At 37.9% G+C, this 22,223-nt stretch overlaps 1 protein-coding gene across 3 annotated transcripts in view; it reads left to right on the top strand.

The window, feature by feature from the left end:
- Positions 1-20,789, top strand: part of KLRB1 (killer cell lectin like receptor B1) — a 102,508-nt gene extending 81,719 nt beyond the window's left edge. For 2 of the 3 annotated variants that reach the window (XM_056118661.1, XM_056118652.1), the window contains 6 exons: positions 8,332-8,404; positions 9,736-9,837; positions 10,668-10,730; positions 15,117-15,271; positions 16,390-16,505; positions 20,499-20,789. In XM_056118661.1, the coding sequence (XP_055974636.1) occupies positions 8,332-8,404; positions 9,736-9,837; positions 10,668-10,730; positions 15,117-15,271; positions 16,390-16,505; positions 20,499-20,655 (666 nt within the window). In that variant the 3' untranslated portion in view covers positions 20,656-20,789. The remainder of the gene's footprint in view (positions 1-8,331; positions 8,405-9,735; positions 9,838-10,667; positions 10,731-15,116; positions 15,272-16,389; positions 16,506-20,498) is intronic. The other variant, XM_056118670.1, reaches the window with a different exon arrangement.
- The last annotated feature ends 1,434 nt before the right edge of the window (positions 20,790-22,223 follow it).

Genomic DNA, 22,223 nt, shown 5'->3' with positions numbered 1-22,223 from the left:
AAGAAAACCATTATATAACTGTGAGATGATAAATGTTAACTAATCTCATTGTGGTATCTGCTTTACAATATGAAGTAATTGTGTCACACACCTGAGCTAAAATAATATAGGCATTTATATATTCCCATGGTTATTGTAACATATTAAAAACAGTAAAATTTCAAACAACTTAAATATCAGTTAATGATTTACAAAAATAAAGAAGATTTGGTATAGATAAGCATTTGTTTGTGCTTGCACGTGAATGCACGTGTGTGTGCGTGTGTGTGTGTGTTAGCAAACTCTTACTTGGTTTTGAGATAGAAGAAAATCCCATCATTCCCAACAATTCTTGAGTCTAAAGGACATTTGTGAGTCTACCCAGAAAGACAAAATCTGCATAATACATCAATTATAGAAAATCTAAAGAAACTGGATTCATAGAAAGAATATGGACTCATAGGAAGAAGCTGGACTCATATAAGCAGAATTGAATAGTGATACAAGGGCTGGGACTTGAAGGATTGTGAGGTTGAACAATGTAGTGATGAGATGGCTGTGTTCTGGACATGTGGCACACAGCATTGTGCTTACAGCTCATGGCAAAATTTCTGAGTTATCACAAAAAGAGAGCTCAGGGACCAGGAGATAGTATCACGTCTAAGGCATATGCCTAGCATAAACCTAGTCTGGATTTTACTCCCAGATACCCATGGTTCCTGGGGCTTCACCAGGGTATGGTCCTGGAGGTCCCCAGCACTGCTGGAGTGACCCGGGTACTAGGCATCCCTGCCACTGTAGAGCTTGAGCAGCATGGCATCATGGATCTTTGCATTGACTCAAGCAGTTTGGTGAAGAATCTTCAGTGGGGCTCCATGGGAACCCCAAGTATCCTCTCCCAAAAGCTGATAATAATGCCATGTGAAGTCTTAGATAAATTGAGAGAGATAATCATATTGAAACATTTAAATATGCATAAAATACTTTTCTGACACGTCCATGATCACATAACGTAAAAGAAAGTTTCCTTGTCTGTAATATGCAGTTAATAAAAACCAGGATACCTCAGATGGATCAGCTTAAAATTTGCTGAATCCTGACAGTTTATAAGTTAGAAGAGGCATAGAATAAGCTTCTTGATATTATAGGTGACATTCTTTCCTGGTTTTGTGCAGAAACGAACCCAAAGAAACAAGGCAAGCACATTGGCAGCCCCTGGAAATGCTCTTAATTGTCTGCATACCTACAAATTAGCTGTCACTGTAGTGCACTGGAGCACTGAACTCCCATTGTTCATTGATTTTCTCGAGCGGACCCAGTAACATCTCCATTGTGAGACTTTGTTATTGCTGTGTTTGGAATATCGAATACACCACGGTGAGATACTCTTGGTAGCTTGCCAGACTCTCCAAGAGGGGCAGAGAAATAGAACTCGGGTAGACCATGTTGGCTACGTGCAAGGAGAACGCCCTACCCATTGTGCTATCACTCCAGTCTAAATTAGCTATTACATATAAATTTAAATGAAAAAAGGCTAATTTTTATATATCTCTATAGGTGAAATATTTAAATATTTATTATCAAAATCTTTCTCTAATTTATAGCTCATTATAGAAATAACCAAATGACAAAGTCGAATGACAAAAAGATTTACATAGGATTCTAAATTCTCAAACAGATATTTAACCTCAGAGAGAATATAAGCAAAGAAATTTTAGTCTAAATATATGAATGAATTAATGAATGACCTATTAACTAAAGACCCGAAAAATATTATAAAGTTTCCCAATTTTCTAAAAGTTGATGTGTAATTATGTACTATACAAAGAAAGTATATGACAGGTGTTGGTTACTTTAATTTGTGGTCCACAGGGTAACTAAAAAGGACCCTGGGTTCCCAAATTCTATTGCTATGACCTTTGGACATAAGAAATGAAAAGAAAACAGAGATAATACAGCAAACAAAATAAGAAAATGGATAAATCTATCACATCAACAAGAATTAATAACATTTCATATTAGTTGAAATTGAAACTTTTATAAAATAAAATTTGTTGATAATAAAATGCAGGTAAGAAAAATGACTAAGGGTATGAAAACTTTGGGAGACCAGAGACACAGTACAGGGAATAATGTGGTTGTCTTGTATGCATCTGGCCCCAGATGTCAGCATCATGTATGATCTCCTGAGCAGGTCTAAAAATGATTCCTGTACACAGAGCCAGTAGTAAGCAAAGCACAGTTGTGGACCAAGTACTTTTGCCACAAAATTAATAAAACAATATGAAGTAAAGTTTTGGCCATATATATTTGAGCACTGTAGAACTGTCCTCCTGTTGTTCATTGATTTGCTTGAACAGGCACCAGTAACATCTCCATTGTAAGACTTGTTACTGTTTTTGGCATATCGAATATGCCACGAGGAGTTTTCCAGGTTCTGCCATGTGGGCGGGATACTCTCGGTAGCCTGCCGGGCTCTCTGAGAGGGACAGAGGAATCGAACCCGGGTCGGCCACGTGCAAGGCAAACGTCCTATCTCCTGTGCTATTGCTCCAGCCTATATGAGCACTAACACACACACAAAAATCAGATAAGTAGCACTGTCTATAGCAGGGTCCTCCAGTTGTTCATAGATTTGCTCTAGCGGGCACCGGTAATATAAGATTTAAAATAGTATTGCTCACATACGTAGTATGAATACTTTTCTATTTTCCCTTCAAATCAAGTTTAAGAGGATCTTCAGATTTACAGGTATGCTTAAAGTAATTTCCTCTATCTCAAGGGAACTGTTCATCTACTCTGAGGATGGTCTGATAATTTGTAAGCATGCTTTTTATACATTTACTATGAGTATATACTGAAAAGAAAGACAGCAAACTATTCTGTCTATATTTTTACCTTGTGTTGGGAAAACTGAGACTTTGAATTTCTTGCTTTAAGACTTCTGTTTTGTTTCAGATAAATTCCATTATTTTGATTACCATCACCGACAGTCACTCACATAGCATCAAATGGAGAACTGACCTCAATCTTTGTATTTCTTGAAGACCTATATTATACTTCAAACCTTTTTACCCTTTGTTTGTGTATTGGGGAAGAAATATAGAGCATCACACAAATAAGGCAAGTGTTCTACCTCTGAACCACAACCCCGGCCTCATTGCAAGTTTTATTTTTTTTTTATGATCAGTTTGTAGTGTGTATTTGTGTTTTATGTTTTCCTCTCATCAAGCTACCCATGATGTATTTGGCATGCCAAACACAGTAACAACAAATATCACAATGGAGATGTTACTGGGCCCACTCGAGCAAATTGATGAACAACGGGAGGACAGTGCTACAGTGCACTCTCCCACCAGATTGCACAACATGGATTGTACAGTAGTAGATAATCTATAAATGTATATTTTGAAGACTCTCATGATAAAATGATCACTTTCTTTTATAAACAAAGGTCTTAGCAAAATTAATGTCTAGCAGCTACTTTATGTTCTGTGCTTTTCAAATATTAACAACCTAGTAGATAAGTGTTGCTCTACATACAAACACAGTTTTAAGGTTATAGATGATTTTTAACAGTTTTTACCCCTCCCCCACTTTTGTGTTCAAAGATAGTTAAGACCTAATACGGTCACAGGTAGTGGTCACACTGGGGGACCATGGCTATAATTAAGTTTCCCCGAAAGGTTGGTTATCAGCAGTTCCTGTGTGTGAAAGAGACTGACCTAAATCTGTAGGAAGTGGAAATTTTTGCATCTTCCACACAAAACATATGTGTGAAATATGTTTTTATCATCACAATATTGAAGATGTTATGAATATTGGTACAATCAATTGTGGAAGTAGTACAGAAAATTAATTTACTATACAGAAGAGTTTGTATTTGTTCTAATGTTAGAAGGTTCAGGTTATATTTAGAACTCTAATTTTACATTATGGACTGCTTATATTAATAAGCAGAAATTTAGTTTAAATACCCCCTCTCTCTCTCTATCACACACACACCGTACAAACACACACTCAGTCATATTTTTCAGCCATATGATACCATTGGGCTGGAGGATAGCACAGCGGGTAGGGTGTTTGCCTTGAATTGGCTGACCCAAGTTCGATTCCTCTGTTCCTCTCAGAGAACCTGGCAAGCTACTGAGAATATCCCTCCCGCATGGCAGAGCCTGGAAAGCTACCATGATGTATTCAATATGCCAAAAACCGTAACAACAAATCTCACGATGGAGATGTTACTGGTGCCTCCTCAAGTAAATTGATGAACAATTGGAGGACAGTGCTACAGACAGAGCATAAAATCACTAGCCTGAAGTAAATGTGGAATTCATTATGATTTCTCATGGCCTAATTCTTACTTTCATCTACCACTATCCCTGTTCCTCAAATATTCATATATTTCAATCCTTCCCCTACTATTTAGAAGTGACACTATTTGGAGACAGAATCTTTAGCAAGGCAATGAAGTTCACATGAGGCATCAGAGTGGCTCTAATTCAATGTCTGGTGTGCTTATAAACATAGAATATTAGCACTGAGATTTGCACAGGGAAGACGGCATGACAATATGGAAAAAAAGACAGCAATATGCAACCCAAAGAGAAAAGTCTCAGACAAAATCAACATGATGACGTCTATTATTGATTTCTAGCCACTGCATTATTGGAAAGTAAGTAGGTTTTAAGTCTTCAGCACCGGTATGGCAGTCCTAGTACTTAGATAGGAGACTTTGCTAAATCTTTTCTAGGAAGTCAGTAGGAAGCATTGAATAATACGAGTTGGTCTATCACAACTAGCTTTTGTCTTCAATATATATCCATGTAATTTATTCTCTGGCATTACAAAACTAGTTGTGATTCAAAGGGAAGTTTTTATTTAATAATAAAACACAGAGTGATAATAACACATGAAAATAATGTATGTTTAGTGTGTAAAAGAACCTAGAGGAAGAAATATGAGGTATACTTTATGAAAGTCTAAGATACAGAGAGACTAGCACTGAATTGTATACTTAAGTACTGTAGCTAAAAAGTAAAGAGAATAGAAGATAGTAGAAATTGTCAAAAAGGAGTTCTTCAATAACTAGGATCTTATTTCTCTGAACCACTCCCAACAACCCTAATAAGGTTATTGTTTTGGTTTGTCTTTTTGATACCCCCTCCCCAGTGGTGGTCATGGATATCTCTTAGCTCTGTGCTCAGGGATCATACCTGGAGGGACTCAGGGGACCATATGTGGTGCCAGGGATTGAACTCAGATTGGCTGTAAGTGAAGCACATGCCCAAATCACTGTACTATGGCTCTGACCTTCTAGTTTGGTTTTCAAACAGAAGCAATAACAAATAAATGCAGTTACATTAAATTAAGATTCTGCATCTCAAAAGAAGTAATGACCAAAATACAAGGACAACCACAGACTGGGAAGAAAAATTTGTCCACTGAGATTTACCATCTGATAAAGGGTTAAACTCTAAGTTGTATTAAACATTTGTAGAACCGTATCAAAAAAAAAAAAAGAAAAAGAAAAGAAAATCCTAGCCCATCAATAAATGGGAGAAGAGATGAACAGAAACATTGTCAATGAAGAAATGCAAATGGCCAAAAGTCTTGAAAAAAAAGCTCTGTATCACTATCAAAAAAAAAAAAATAAAACACTATCAAAACACCACCCCACAGCAGAAAAACTGACTCTCATCTAAAAGCACACTGACCAGTATTGGCGAGGATGTGGGGCAAAAGGGATTCTCTCAGTCACTGCTGAGAGAATTGTGGGAAAGTCAATTGGTCCAGCCTTTTTAGAAAACAATACTGACTTTCCTTCAAAAAATGTAGGTATTGTGCTTCCATATGACTCAGCAACTCCTGGGAATTTATCTTCAGGGCCCAAAAGTACAATGTACAGAGGACATCTGCACTCTTATGTTCACTGCAGCACTATTCACAATATTCAAAATAGGTAAGCAGCCCAAATGTCCAAGAACAGATGACTGGATAAAGAAGCTATAGTACATATACACAATGAAATACTACTTGGTCTTAAGAAAAGATGGAATCGTGCAATTTGCTGTTATGTGGAGTGTATCATGTTAAGTGAAATCAGTCAGAGGAATATGAACAGACTCAGAATAATCTCTCCCATAGTTGGATATAAAGAAAATTCACAGGGAAATATCAAATGCCTAGTGGTAATACAAATGAAGAGCAGGAGATCTGTTCTTCATTAGGACGCTTGCCTAATAGTACCAAGACTCAGTTAATGTCTCTTGATGTCTCTTCATTAACTTTGTCTTCTTGAGTTTCAGCAAAGTTTATGACTTGTAAGTCACCTTCTCTGTTAAGTACATTCTTGAGCAATTTATTCTTTATCACCTAATTATTGTAGGTGAATTATTTTTATGTCTTTACAGATTGGATATTAGTATAATGCAGTGAAAAACCTGGTTCCTGTGTATTGATATTGTATCCTATGTTGACATGGCAGGAGATTTTAGAGCTTCTCAAAGCTCGCTTATCTTTGGCTCCTTCCATGTCTACCTAAAGAACTGCAGCACTGTGTGCTACTCAGCTCAGTTTTCAGTGGTTTCCAGATTTGGGCTGGAAAATCTGGTCCTGATTAAGCAAGATGGAAACTAACCAGCTCCTCAAGAAGACTCAAACATTCTACCATGATGCACACCAGTTCCTTTCTTTCTATTTTAAAGAAGAACTCTTGCTTTCCAGGATTTCTCTCTCTGAAATGTGTTGGACAGAGAGGCACTCATGAGTGAGAGAGGCGATAATGGCTGAACTCAATGCCAGGATTATCTTACCCTGTGTTCAAATCCTGTCTTCCTTTCACAATTGCCCAGGGATCATTGCTTCTTACTGGGCAGTATATTTTTTTCAGTTTTTTTCAGATGTCGCTGTCAACCAGTGTCACTGTGGAAGAAGAACAGGTCATTTCCTCGGCCTTTTACTTACTTTTATCTGTTGTTACCTTGCTTATATCACATTTTCTCTTCTATTTTAAGCCCAGAGGACTTTCTTGTTCTCATGCTTCTTACATTTTTATCTTGTACAAAATGATTTTTTTGGGATCACACCAAGTGATGCTCAGAAATTACTCCTGGCTCTGCACTCAGGAATTACTCCTGACGGTACTCAGGTGACCATATGGGATGCAAGGGATCAAACTGGGTTGGTCACAGGCAAGACAAAAGCCCTACCCATTGTACTATTGCTCCGGCCCTTAAAATGATTTTTTTATCTCTGTCCCACCTTATGTAACTGCATAACCATTACCTCATGTGTTACATTTTTTTAAAAAAAAGACTCACATAATTGTCTCAATCCACTTTTTGAAAAATATAATCTCATAATATCAGCAATGAGTTATGGTCAAATGTGACCTCTCCATGTATTAGTCATCTCTTGGATGTGATTGTTCTTTGTATTCAAAAGCAACTTTGTACTTACCTATTTATCTGAACACATTAAGCCAGATAATCTAATGACAAAATAAAATGTTTTGGTTTTTTGCTATACCTGTCTTTGCTCTGGGCTTATTTGGGGCTCTATATTCAGGTATCACTTCTGAAGGCACTAAGAGACATTATTCAGTCAGGGATTAAACCCAGGTTAGTGGCACACAAGGCAAGTGACTAATCTGTTGTATTTTTTCTCTTGCCCTCACCTCTGAAAATGTTAATATATATTATATGTGCATATAATTTCCCTGAATATAAACATGAAGTATAATCCTGATTCCTACTATTTTTTTCTAAAATGACTTCTCAGTAAAAAGGTGATCAAATAAATCCATTCATATATTTTGAAAACCTCCTTACTTCTGAATTCTCATTAGTTTCTTAACTCATGAGTATATAGTAAGATTTAATAGTAATACTCCTTTATGATAGAAGAATATCATAGTAAAAAACAAAGTGACTTCTTAATATATTTCAGGTGACTTAAAGACATTTTATTAAGTATTCTGTGTCTTGGCTTCTGCACTTTGAGAAACCCAATAAATCGGCACTCTCGATGAACGTTTCTTTTTGCCTTGTCCTCAAGAAAGGAACTCAAAGTGATGGTTAGATAAACAAACAAAAAAATAAGCTCCACCAGAATTTTGTCGAAAAACACACCAGCTCATTAAGTGGTGCCCAGACATAATGGACACCCAAGAGGACTATATCATTAATTTATGGACAAAACAAAGAGATAATGTTCGGGTGGGAGGGGATATCAAGTGAGAACAAAGAGTTTTAGACTGGGCACTTCCTTTCACTGATCTTGAGTCAGACAACTGGAGTGTGTTCTTGTAAGCAAGTTTAGTGCTATGTTTTTCTGTTTCCTATGGACCAGGTGATATATGCTGACTTAAACCTACTCAGGAATTCTGGCCTTGAAATTTCATCTCCATCTCCTCCTCCTCAGAGTAAGTGCTTTAATTTTTCTTTGCTCTTAGTACATCTCTCAGAGTTAGGTTTGTTCCTAAATTTATGAACTTAAACCATTGTTTCACAGGTGAGCAACATGGGCTGGAGCAATACTATAGTAGCTAGGGCTCTGACTTTGCACATGGCCTACCAGGGTTTGATCTCCAGCATCCCACATGGTTCCCCCAAGTTCACCAGGAGTAATCGCTGAGCAAAGAGCCAGTAGTAAGCCCTGACCATAGCTGGATGTGGTATGCCCAAAAACAATAACTAAAAATAAAGATGATCAGCAGTATTACATTAATATTAAAAAAGTCTAGCATAAATGTCTCTAGATACAATGTGCAAAAAAGATCACACATTTCAGATTTTTCTGTATTGATATCACTGTTGAAAGTAAACTTTGCTTCTATTGATAAAACATATTGTTATATATAAGTGATCTTACTTTAGAAAACTTTTGCTTACAAACACCTTTGAAACTAATAAAAGCTAAAAATTATAATTATAATAGATACATGTTATAAACCAAATAGGAACACAGGGGGCATTAGTATTATATGATAGGTATAGGAACTATTCACACACAACTTTAAGTAGAAAAATGGAAGTGTAATTCATGAAAATAATTCCCATCAGAGCTAATATAGCTTTGGAAATTGTGGTCCAATGTTATTCAAGACTTTCATCAGTAGCTTCTCTTTTTTTATTTCTTCTATGAAATTCAGGTTTTGAAAGATATCTAGAAGCAAAGAATCAATACATTGGTTGATAAATTGGTAAAATGAGCATAAATGTGATTCATTTATTTTCATTAATATACTTATTCTATTATATAAGTTAATTTCATTAATGATATTATTTTCATTAATATACTCTCTTATGAATATGGGTTATACTGTTTGCTATATAACTTCCGAGAAAACCAAAAGTTTGTGCTAGGGAGAGAACCAAGGAAGAGGAGCTAGACAAGCGCCTATTCCCTGTACTGTCTTTTTGGCTTCTAAAGGCCTTTATTTTTTAGAGAATTTTCTTTGACTTATTTTCTACAATAATTTATGTGCTTCATTTTTGTGTACAACTCAAAAATACCTTCTTTCTATGTTATTTGATTCTTGGCGCAATTGTTCACACATAAAAACCATAGGTATTTGATTCAATCAATGAGAAAGTTTTCAACTAGATCTAAGAATCATCTCGTGAGATGCAAAAGAAGATTGATAAATATTGTAGACTGTGACCAGTTGTTTATTTTGATCCAAACAATCCTCTTTTCGAACCAGATGAACACAAATATGACATTAACCTATGACTTTTTTGTGCTTCTCAGATATCTGCCAAGGTTTGTGCAAGCACCAATTTCCACTGAAATTTGTCTGTGTTTTGGTTATTATTATTATTATCCTGTCTGCAATAGGGTTTAGTGTTTCAGGTAAGTGATTCAAGATCCTCTTTTTTAAAAGAATATTTATCTACCACTGTCACAAATATTAGAGTATCAAAATATAATTTGGTCACCTAAACTTAAAGATCAATGAGATAAAACTAGAGGTCAATGATTTAGTGACACTGAGAGCCTATCAGATTACAAACTTCAATCTTTCCTCTTTCTTCCTGATTGTTCTAATGTTCTCTATTATTTACATGTATTCCAAGAATACAAAAAATCACTAGGGTGATAGTAGGGCAGTCAGGGTGCTTGACTTGAACAAAGTCAACTCGGGATTGATTCCTAATACCACGAAAGGTCCTCACAGCCCTTTAAGAGTGATGTCTGCATGCAGAACCAGGAGTAACCGTAGGCACCACAAGGTATGTTCCCCCACCACCACCCCCATCCTACAAGAAAAGCAGAACAAAAACCCAGAAAACAAAACAGTTCCATTTTTTAAAAATATTTTCAGTTCCAAACTGCACCAAGAAATCTCTCCTGCAGGTGGGATAGGCATTATATATAGTCTCACATGGTAAACTACTATAAGCAATTTAAAAGTGTAACTGATGATTCAAAATTCTTTTATTAAGCAGAAGACATGAAACATGAAGAATTGTAGGTTTGCATGATTTCATTGGCCCCATGAATTTTTCTTGTTCCTCTATGCCATCTTTTAACGAGATCTTCTTAACTACAGTGCTATCACTATAATCTATTGTTCAAATTCAAGCTAAAGATCACTTATTTTCCGAAATTGATAAATATAGCATATTCATTTCACCCAGCATTGAAACATTTAATCATAATAACTTTTCCTTGTTTCCTAGTCATGTTAATACAAAAATCATCAACAGAAAAACATGTTCCAGAGAGTAGGAAGAACACAACAGGTAATTCTGTGACTTGTGTTTCTTAAAAGGAGAAATTGGCACTTGGTGAATATCATGCACTTCTTTAATTTAGGGTCATAACAGTGCATAGTTAAGATGGTTCCAAATCTGTGATTTTCTGTTTGACAAAAGTGGGACATGCAAAGCTTGTATGAGATTTTGTGGGGTTCTATAAATGGCAGTAGTGACACTGTGAATTGTACATAAGCTGTGTGACTCCAGAGTCTATGATATTTTTGGTCAAAAGGGTGTTGTTGGGTGGAGGGGACACTTCCAAGTAGTGCTTAGAGAGCTTGAGGGCAAGATTTAGGAATACTTGGCCAATAGAGTTGGTTGGATGATACAGTGTTAAGGCCTGGCCATGAGGGACACGGATCATCCCATCTGGAGGTACATAGAGATCTCCTGGACCATACCCTCTGGTGTTCAGCGAACATGTGATTCCAGACGTTGATCAGGGCCTTGTACACGTACCCCTGGCTCCTGAACTGGCTCCTAGAACTCACAGAGCCTGTGATCCAACAGGTTTTGGTTTCTCATGAGAAGCAGCTGCCAGCATATTCAATAACTAAGAGTCAAGAATCAAGTTGAAAAGTAAATTTGGTTATAGTAAGATACTTCATGATTTTAATATACATAATAAAATACTTAAAATTGTCTGGATTAATGAATAGAACACAAACAAAATTAATTCTGGAGTAAGATTGCACTGTTGAGACATTAATCTTGTCCCAGCAAGCAGTGTCTGTTTGTATAGACACTATGTTGAATGACTCTAAGAGAATGTATCACTTGTGTGCTCATTATCACTGTGGAAAAATTATTTATTTTTTAATTATTTTATTTTATAAAGTAGTTCACAATATATGATTAAATTTAATATTCACACACCAATTCCACCACCATTACACATTCCCACCGCCATGTTTTCGATGTTTCCATCCCACACCCTGCCCCAAAGGAGAACCGAAATAATATATTTTGTATTGTTTATTATGAAAATTTTCTGAGAATGCTAGAAAAAAGTATCCTTCGAGGAAAGAGTGTGAGGCTTGTTGTATTTCACCCAGGGGCCATTAAGCCCTTCTATAAGAGATCACTAACATGTTGTTAAAGGTTGAGACTTGTGGGTTTTTTTATATATGTGTGTGTAAAAAACAATGTATATTTTTCTCTAAGATTGGTTGTCTCCTATTTTGACCCCTGCAAAATGTGGTTGCAGTAATCCTGGAATATGGGTAGTGTATTTGGTTTGAAGTACACATGGGTGCATTTGAGGCCATGCGGTTCAGGAATGAATGCACTTTTGTGTGAGGCTCAGCCCAAGCATGTGGAGAGCGGCCGTAGTGTGGCAGTGGCTGAGTTGTAGAAGTTTTCAGCTGCCAGTTCTTGGTCTCTTGGGTGGGGAGGTGTCTTACCAGCCCCACTCCAGGACCCCCTGAGTGAAACAGCCTGGCGTGAGGTCTGGTGGCATGGTTATGAAGAGTGCCATGTTGCTCCCTTCCAGGAGAGAAGGTTGTGCAATTTCTACTGAGGAAAAATTTTAAAAAACCTAGAAAACTCTTCAGGAAATGCTACACATTCACACACATCTCACACACTGACACACAATGATACACACACATTATCTCACACACAGACATACCTTGATATACATATCTCATACATAGACACTGATACACACACATCTCACACAGACACACACTGATACACACATATCTCTCACACAGATACACACGGATACACACATATCTCACACAGACACACACTGATAAAAAAGGTATGCACATATATATGCATGCATATGTATATATATACATGCATAAAATCAAAAACCACAAAAAATAAAGATTATTCGTTCCCAATGGATCACATAAAATATATATGATATAATATGACAATTTGAGTATTTATGATTTTTTCCTCATGGTATATGTCATTAATTTTGCTAGAGACTTGTTGTTACTGTGTTTGACATATGGGCGAGATACTCTTGGTAGCTTGCCGGGCTCTCCGAGAGGGGCGGAGGAATTGAACCAGATTCACTGGGCTGGCTGCGCACAAGGCAAACACCCTACCGCTGTGCTATTGCTCCAGGAAAATGAAATGTTTTAGTTTTTCACTTTGTTTTTTTTATAACAGTTAATAAGGTCATTTTATTTTTTAGTACCAAGTTATTTTTAATTTACTTTAATTTTTTCGTTCAGTTTAATTTTTCAGTTTAGTCATAAAATTACAGTCATCCATGGTTGGGTTGTTTTTCATTCTGAATGTGATGTGTTAGCAGAGAGCTGACTCAGTTTGTTCATAGATGTAGAGGCAGTCCTGGATGGGTACCAACTCATCTCTGAACCTCAAGGAAAACAAGGAAGGAGCCACTAAGTTCCTGCTTGGAGTGGAAAGTTCTCTTAGCAGTTAACTACATCAGCCACAAGGACAACCTAATCACAATTGATTTGCTCAGTCTGTGTGTTAGTCCTGTCTCCATGAATGCAGGAGAACTCTAACAATGTCTTAGAATGAATGAGTCAAACTCTCCTGTATCTAGAAAATGATGTTGCCTGTGCTGGAAGAAACAGGTTTCTTATGTTCTCGGAGGAAAGATTTAGTGAGGAGGTAAAGTTGCAATCTAAGGTTCCCGATGGACTGAAGGGTGGTGGTACCTTCAGCGCTGGAGAGACTGTACGGCAGCTAGGGCGCTTGCCTTGCACGAGGCCAACCAAGTTCAGTCCAAGGTACTACATATGGTCTTCACACCAGAACCAAGAATAATTCCCAAGTTTTTTTATTGCCTCTTTATATTTTGTATATTTATTTTTTAATTGAATCACCATGAGATACAGTTACAAAGATTGCATGTTTGAGTTTTAGTTATACAATGATCAACACCCATTAATCCACCAGTGCACATTTTCCACTACAAATGTTCCCAGTATCCCAAACACACACACATCCCACCCCACCCCTGCCTCTATGGCAGACAATTTCCCCTATGCTTTCTCTTTTCTTTGGGCATTATGGTTTACAATACAGATACTGACTTTCCCGCACACATGTCTCATCCAGAGCAATCTCTCCAACCATCATTGACTTAGTGATCCCTTCTCTATTCCAGCTGCCTTCTCCCCCAGATCATGAGTCAGGTTAACAACCATAGTTCCCAAGTTTGAAGCTAGAAGTGACCCTTGAGCATTGCCATGTATATCCACAAACTAAAATAAAACAAAAAACAATGGTACCTGGAAAAGTGGATGTAGGGTCAGTTCCACTATGCCTCAGCTTTTTGTCTTTGTTGCAGAAAGAATTCAAGGACAAGACAGTGTAAGTAATAGGAGAGAGATTTATAAAAGAGATAGTACACACCTGATGTGGGGATGGAAGCACTCAAGAGGGAGTTACCAGATTTGGGAGGGAGGTCCAGGAGTTTTAAGGAGTGAGCTAAAGAGAAGACTATGCAAATGCAGGTAAGCAGGAGAAGCATGACAGGGGTGGGGCTAAAGTTTCAAATGTAATAAAGACTACATGCTTATTCATGTGTTGTATGCATCATTAGCACATAATTATGCAGCCAGCGGAGGGGCAGCATGTAAGTTCATACATTTCTGGAGATTAAAGAGGAGAGAGGAGAAGCCGTGTCAGGGATCTCCTCACCGAGCCTGTCCTAGCAGCTGGCTCTCTGTCAGGAAGTTGAAACCACCAACTTCTGCTGGGTTGCTCCTGGTTAGCCACCAGCCAGTCCTTCTTGCTCCCTGAGGTGGATTACCACACTGCCTCAGCTACAGCGGATGTTTTAACTGAACATTTTTTGAGTGGTTTTCCTACAGATGCCCACATCATAAGAGTGTGAGTGAGTTTAAGAAAAATCGGCAGGAGGTCTGTCTGACTCCCCCCACCAGATCCAACACTCTGCTCCATCAGCGTCTTCAATGGAAGTCATGGCTGCTCTCATTACTGATCATCTTCCTTATTCTAATATCCTACAGTTTCAATTATACTCTATATAAATGACCAATAATTTATAACTTTGATACAAGTTAAAAGTAAATCTCAAAACTCTAAAAATCATAATAAAATCTTGAGTTTTATAAGAAATGTCTGAGGTGAAAACTAACTGTGGTGTATCACTAATGACTGCCCAGGTCCCGCAGACAGAACTTGCTGAGAGAGCTCAGTCCTTGCACATAGGAGTTCCTGAATTGCCTTTTGTTACTTTGTTTGTTAGTGTTCTTTAGTGTCACACTGAGCAAAGCTCAGGGACTTACTCCTGACTCTGTACTCAGGCATGACTCTTCGCAGCCTCGTGGGACCTTTTGCATGCCAGGTGGGTTGCATGCAAGACAAGTGCCCTAACCATACTTATTATATTTATTTCTTCTCTAATTTAAGAGAGGCCCCCTCTGTTAACTTGCACAGAACCGTGGAAACGACAAGGACAGAAATGCTTGACTTTTTCATCCACATCAGACTCTTGGAATACCAGTCAAACCCACTGTTCCAAAAAGGAATCCACATTACTGCTTATTCAAGATGCGAAGGAACTGGTAAATAATAAAATGAAGGACTAGAATAGAATTAGTTCTTGGGATATTTTGCTTTTTGTTTTTCTTTCTTTTTGGCATTTTGGGTCACATCCAGCATGCAAGGCAAATGCCATCTCTGCTGTGCAATTGTTCTGCCCCCTAGAATTAGTTCTTACTCCTAACTACATCAACACCTTTAGACCCTGCTAAAGACAGTGGAACTTTGATGTAAAGAATTTATCACTCTAAGGTTCTAAAAAGAGAAGTAAGCAAATAATGGTGTTATTTTATGAATATAATCATTTAAATACAGAAAGATAAAGAAATTTCACAAAGGAGAAATAATGCTTTAGGTGAGTAGCACCTCCTGAGGCTTCTGGACTCTTTTCATCGTCCTCCCCTCGTGGTGGGGATTTGCGTTATTTCTTCATGTTGGTGTGGAGGTATGGAGACCGAGATGTTACATGAGATTGCTGGGTATGGGTAAACTACCTGCAGTGGTGAGCAGTCGCTGACCCAAAATCAGGGCACAGAGGTCACGCCCACTTCTGAATAGGCCACGCCCCCTAAAGGTATACTGGTGGGGGGGGATGAAGAGGACCTGGGCACAGCATTGGGGATGAACAGGAAGAGGCTCAGGGATGGTGAGCGTCCCAGGGTCCTAGAGGATGCCTGAGTCGTGGATGCAGGGAAATCCAAGTGCCCGGGTTCAAGTAAAGACTGACCTGTGGGATGAAGAAGACAGGGCACAGAGTTGGGGACGAAAACAAAGCACAAAGGAGAAATAATTCTGATGGTGAATTTAGAAAGACTTTATAGAGAAGTGGTGTCTGAATGAGTTTTTAGGTAATAAGCATATTTATGCTAACTATAGTAAAGTAAATTCAATATATTCTGTAAAGGCCCTCCCGTTGATCGTCGATTTGCTTGAGCGGACCCAGTAACGTCTCCATTGGAGACTTTGTTGTTACTGTGTTTGGCATATCGAATACTCTCGGTAGCTTGCCGAGCTCTCCGAGAGGGGCAGAGGAATCAAACTCGGGTCGGCCATGTTGGCCGCTTGTAAGGCGAATGCCCTACCGCTGTGCTATCGCTCCAGCCCTGAAATTCAATATATATACATTTCTTATTTAATTTAGAATGAGATACAAAGAACTGTAAATGAGACAGGAATGGAATTTTGGATTGGATTAACATTTTCATCATCAGAGAAGAAGTGGAAATGGATTAATGATTCTTTTTTAAATCCTACTGGGTGAGTACTAGAGGAGTTATGCAAATATTCCACTTAGATTTACATGGAAAGATGGCAACATTGTTATTGAAGACTGAGTTTTCTCATTTCAATTAAGCTTAGAAATTTTCAAGAGGTTTAGAATAGACCGAGCAGATCAGTGTTTCTTGTGTTCATTAAATATTTCATATGAAAAAATAAGTCCTTTATAATAGCACTCTTTAATTTGTTTTATTTATTTATTTTAATGGATTCACTATGAGATAGACCCTTACAAAGTTGTTCATGATTGAGTTTCAGTCATATTCCAACACCCATTCCTCCACCAGTGTACATTTCCCTGCACCAGTGTCCCTAAGTTCCTTTCCATCACCTCCCACTCCCACCCCCTACCTGCCTCTATTGCAGGTGATTTTTTCTGTCCATCTGTCTGTCTGTCTGCCTGTCTCTCTCTCTCTCCCCACATTTGTTTACAGGATCCAAACCCAGTAGCACTGGGGACCTGGGACTACTCCCAGCTCTGCTCGACCCAGTGGTGCAGACCTAAGGGTAACATGCTCAGGCCCAGTGACAAACATTAAGGCCTTGCAAAGCCCTGACCTCTGGGTGTACAACCGGCAGTGATGCACTCGGTAGGGCATAAAGTGCCAGGGATCAGACTCGGGGCCTTGAAAACACTGTACACATGTCTCACCAATTGAAATATTTTCCATGTCTAATAGCATTTATTTATATTTAAAAGCATTTATTTATATTTGAAAAGTTGTTTAAAGAGATAATGAATCTAATTTCTTTGAAAGGAATACAATACATTCTTTAAAAATAAATTCTAATTGTAAACTACTTGGGATTTCTTCAGTAGCATTTTTCAGACCGTGAAGCATGGACTTTAGTGATGATAACCAGCATTGAAAAGCCAGGGATAAAAATTGGTTGTAAAACATTGACTTTCATGAATGATTGAATATAATGCTATAAATTAGTGTTTATATAATTTTATATAAATGGTTACAAATTTTGACCATTTAAACAATGAAAGTTTAAAAATTAAATATCAGAAAAGTTAGAGCAAAACCGAGACTGTGAGAAACAGAGAAGAAATTGCCTACAATAGAAAGAGGATGGGAGAAGGAATGGGAGGGAAACTGGGGACATTGATGCTGGGAAACAGACTGGTGGAGAAATGGGTGATGGAACACTGTATGACTGAAACCCAGTCACGAACAGCTTTGTAAGGGTCTAAAATAGACTGATTCAATAAAAAAAAATAATGATAAAAGAAAAAAGGAAATAGAAAATCTCAGGAGCATATTCAAGTTTATGTAGCATGCAACAACTTATGAAATATTGAAAAGTATCAAATATAGAAATAAATGTTGAGTTAATGAATCGGTACTGACATTACTTGAGCATTATACTAAGCTACTTTCTCTGACATTGTATGAATATTATACTGAACTACTTTCTGTTTTTAATTTTATTTTATTGAATCAATGTGAGATACAGTTACAAGCTTTCATGTTTGAGTTACAATCATACAATGCTCAAACACCCATCCCTCCCCCAGTGCACATTCCCCACCTACAAACTCCCCAGTATACCCCCCCTTTCCCACCTTCCCCCTGCCTCCATGGCAGACAATATCCCACATACTCTCTCTCTACTTTCGGGTATTATAGTTTGCAACACAGATGCTAAGAAGCCATGACTTTTGGTCCTTTATCTACTTTCAACACATCTCCCATCCCAACCGATTCTTCCAATCATCATTTTCTTAGTAATCCCTTCTCTGTTCCAGCTGTCTTCTTCCTCCTCTTATGAGGCAGGCTTCAATGTATGGAGCAATCTTCGTGGCCCTTGTGTCTCCCATCGTAGGGTGTCAGTATCATGTTCTGTTATTTTATACTCCACAAATGATTGCAGTCCTTCTATGTCTGTCCCTGTAATTCTGACTCATTTCACCTAGCAGGATATTCTCCATATATATTCACTCATGAGAAAATTTCATGACTTCATCTCTCTTAATAGCTGCATAGTATTCCATTGTGTAGATGTACCAAGGTTTCTTTAACCAGTCATCTGCTCTTTGGCACTCGGATTGTTTCAAGATTCTGGCCACTGTGAGCTACTTTCTTAAATGCAAATCTCTAAGATACAGGCTTTTCTGTTTGTTTGTTTTTTGCTTTTTGAGTCATACCCAGAGATGCACAGGGGTTACTACTGGCTCATGCACTCAGAAAATACTCATGGCAGTGCTCGGGGGACCATATGGGATGCTGGGAATCGAACTCGGGTCAGTCACATGATAGGGTCGGCAAATGCCCTACCCGCTATGTTATTCTCCAGCCCGGATAAAGGCTATTTTAAAGAGCTCTTATGAGCTAGAATCAATTTTTAAAAGACAAATATAGGCATATTGTTAAGCAAAAGTGATCCTGATATTGTATGCTTTCTGGGGATTCTTGTTTGTACTTTACTTCCTTATCAATTAAACTCTGGCAATAACATTTTTATGTTTTCATATAAAGTCAGGATTAATTTTGACCTATTAAGTTTATTGTCTGAATATAGATTTTTATTATTTGGTTTCTCATAGATGTTCATCTTATTTACTTTCCAAATAAAATTGGATGCCAGTATAGTCTCAATGAGCTCCAATATTGGTGAAGCAGATCTGAGAGGTTCAATTTAATATTCCATTTATTCTGGGGATTGAAATGATGTTTTGAGGTTCTGTGGAAAATAGTGCAAAGGCTAAAGCATTTGGAATGCTCTCTGTCCCCCATCTGAACCCAAAGTCACATACCCACCACCCCAAGCTCAAAACTCCCAGAGGGTATTTCTTGCTGTGGACCTGGTGATTCCTAGCACTGTCTAGTTGAACAGCAGCATACTTGCAAACTGAAATGGTGTTTTGTCTATCAAAACAAAAGATACTACCTGATGATAGTTATCAGGTAAACCTGGAAGGCATCAGGTTATATAAGAAGAGTATTAGTTGAACTCAGCTCTTACTATTTAAGCATTCAACCCTGGTGTTCAGTTAACAAAAATACAGAAGATAAAGCCAAGAGTTTTCTCAAGATTGCTTTGGAGACTGAATGAGATGCAGCCAAAGAAGCAGTCAGAGGTCTTTTCCAGGAGCCTTGAGCCATGAAGGGTTCCTGGAGTGGCAGTGATGGCTTCAGTACAATGAGCTCTAGGAAGTTACCTTGAAAATGGAAGAAAGGCTCAGGGGGTGGAGAGATCACAAATAGGGATCTTGGTGATGGCCCAGTTAAGACATGTTCTTTATGATACTGTGAAACTCCATCAAGTGTCTAACACTAAAAACGAATCTCACACTCATGCCATCCCTACACCAAACTCTAAATCTGCCTTTTCATTATTGTCTGTCCTCTTCTCTCACACTGCCTGCAGTGAGACACCAGATTCGTGCTTGACTGGGACTAATAAAAGATTGAAACAGACACCAACTATCCTTATGAGTGGAGGAAAAAGAAGCTCTGAGGACACAACATAGAAACAGAGCTTCTCTTGCTAGCTGAATCCCAACTCTCTAGAATTGCATATCCACACCCCGGAGGTACTTGTTACACCACCAAGGTCACACTTTCTCTGACCATGTCACTCACACATGAATGATCTCCAATCATCACTGGTTTTTCCCTTTCATTTGCAAACACTGTGGCTGCTGAATTTAATGACTTTTTTGCAAGTGAGATTATAGTAGAATAAGAAGGTTCAGTTCCTAGTTTCCTAAGTTTTTCTTTTTATGTTTCTTACTATAGTGAAATTTCCCACAAAGATGAACTTGCAAATACCACAAATTGACATAACCAGTACAGGAAAAACTTGTCCTGTAGTATTTGTGAATCTTCTCTTAGTCATGCTTGGGTAGTTAGCATCTCATGTTTCCTGAAAGTTGTCAGAGATAATATCTGGATGAGAATTGTTTAAGGAAACCACAAACACTATTCCTGAGAAAAGTGAAACTTCTCATGTCTTCTACAGCCTGAAAATTGTTGGTGATGCTAAAGAAAACAGCTGTGCTTCCATTTCAAAAAACAAAGTTATATCTGAGAATTGCGATGCAGAAGTTAAGTTTATCTGCCAAAAGGAATTATATCCTGTCAGCAATGAAGGAGTGAAGAAACATGTATCTCTCTAAACATCCAATGATGTATTCAAAGAGAAGCAGACTAATTTGGAAAGGGGTTTTGTATTAAGCGTGGCATCTGCAGTGGCATCATTGATGCCTTGGAGCCTCCAGTTCATCTCCAGTAAAAAATAAATGATTTATGATATTTTTACATTCCCTATAATTTGTGATTTTTTTATTCCATCATAAACTGGGTTATATCAACACAGTGACAAAGACTTGAGAAGAGAAAAAGACCTCTCCCATCATCCTGTTCTTTTCATTTTCTCACTATAATGTTTTTATTGGATGTCTTTTTCCCCTGTGTCCTAAAGAAGCTGTAGAAAAGATGCTATCGAAGCTGTTATTCTAAATAACAATATGAGACATTTTTTAGTTCTGCAATTGAGGAAACAAGTAATAAATGAGATTGATTATATAGTATCTTCTCTTTAATGTTAACTACTTAAAAATGTGCTACCCTCTTTACAATAGCCAGAAACTGGAAGAAACCTGAATGCCCAAGAACAGATGACTGGTTAAAGAAACTTTGGTACATCTACACAATGGAGTACTATGTAGCTCTTAGAAAAGATGAAGTCATGAAATTTACATACAAGTGGTACAACATGGAAAGTATCATGCTAAGCGAAATGAGTCAGAAAGAGAGGGATAGACATAGAAAGATTGCATTCATCTGGGGGATATAAAGTAACAAAATATGAGATTAATACCCAAGAATAGCTGAGATCAGCACCAGGAGGATTACTCCATAGCTTAGTGGCCAGTCGGGCATTCTAGAAGAAAGGGCAGCTCAGACAGAGAAGGGAACACCAAATAAAGGGTGTTTGGAGGACCCTCCCAAGAGGGGAGATGCATGTCCAAAGTGGACTATGGACTGAACATGTTCGCCACTCAATGCCTCTTTTGCAGACCACAACACCCAAAAGGAGAGAGAGAACACAGGGGATTGCCCTGCCACAGAGGCGGGGGGGATGGGGGGATGGGGGGATATTATCCATGGTGGTGGAAAATGGGCACTGGTGGAGGGATGGGTATCTGATCATTGTATAATCAAACCCAAGCACAAAAAATTGTAAATCTACAACTGTACCTCATGGTGTTTCACTAATAAAAAAAAATTTTTTAAAAATGTGCTACCTTTCTATGGATCTCAAATGCAAGATAATATTGCACTTCAGACTTAAAATAGAAAATTGGAAAATATATCTACTTACTCCTACTGGGCCCACTCGAGCAAATTGATCAACAATGGGAGGACAGTTACAGTGGCTCCTATTATTTACTATCAATTATACATCTATTCTAGCTCCTATTATAATGAACAAAATATTATTTCTATTTGACTCAGGATTATTTATAATTTTTTAAATAATAGAAAAAATTAGGAAACTTTGCAGCCTTACGTCCTCTCTAACTCCAATCTGGAACAGCCTCAAGTGCACACATCTGTAAGAGACTTTCAGAGTAAAACAATTTCTTCACCCTAAGGTTAGGTGCTGTTGTTATCATTTGTTATTGTAGTATTGGAATTCTCAAACTTCTGGTTTGGCAGAATTCTGCGTAGGTCATCTTCA

Source organism: Sorex fumeus, unplaced genomic scaffold (genome assembly GCF_029834395.1).
Source record: "Sorex fumeus unplaced genomic scaffold, SorFum_2.1 ptg000003l, whole genome shotgun sequence".
NCBI lineage: Eukaryota > Metazoa > Chordata > Mammalia > Eulipotyphla > Soricidae > Sorex > Sorex fumeus.
This window is presented reverse-complemented; position numbering and strand designations above follow the sequence as displayed.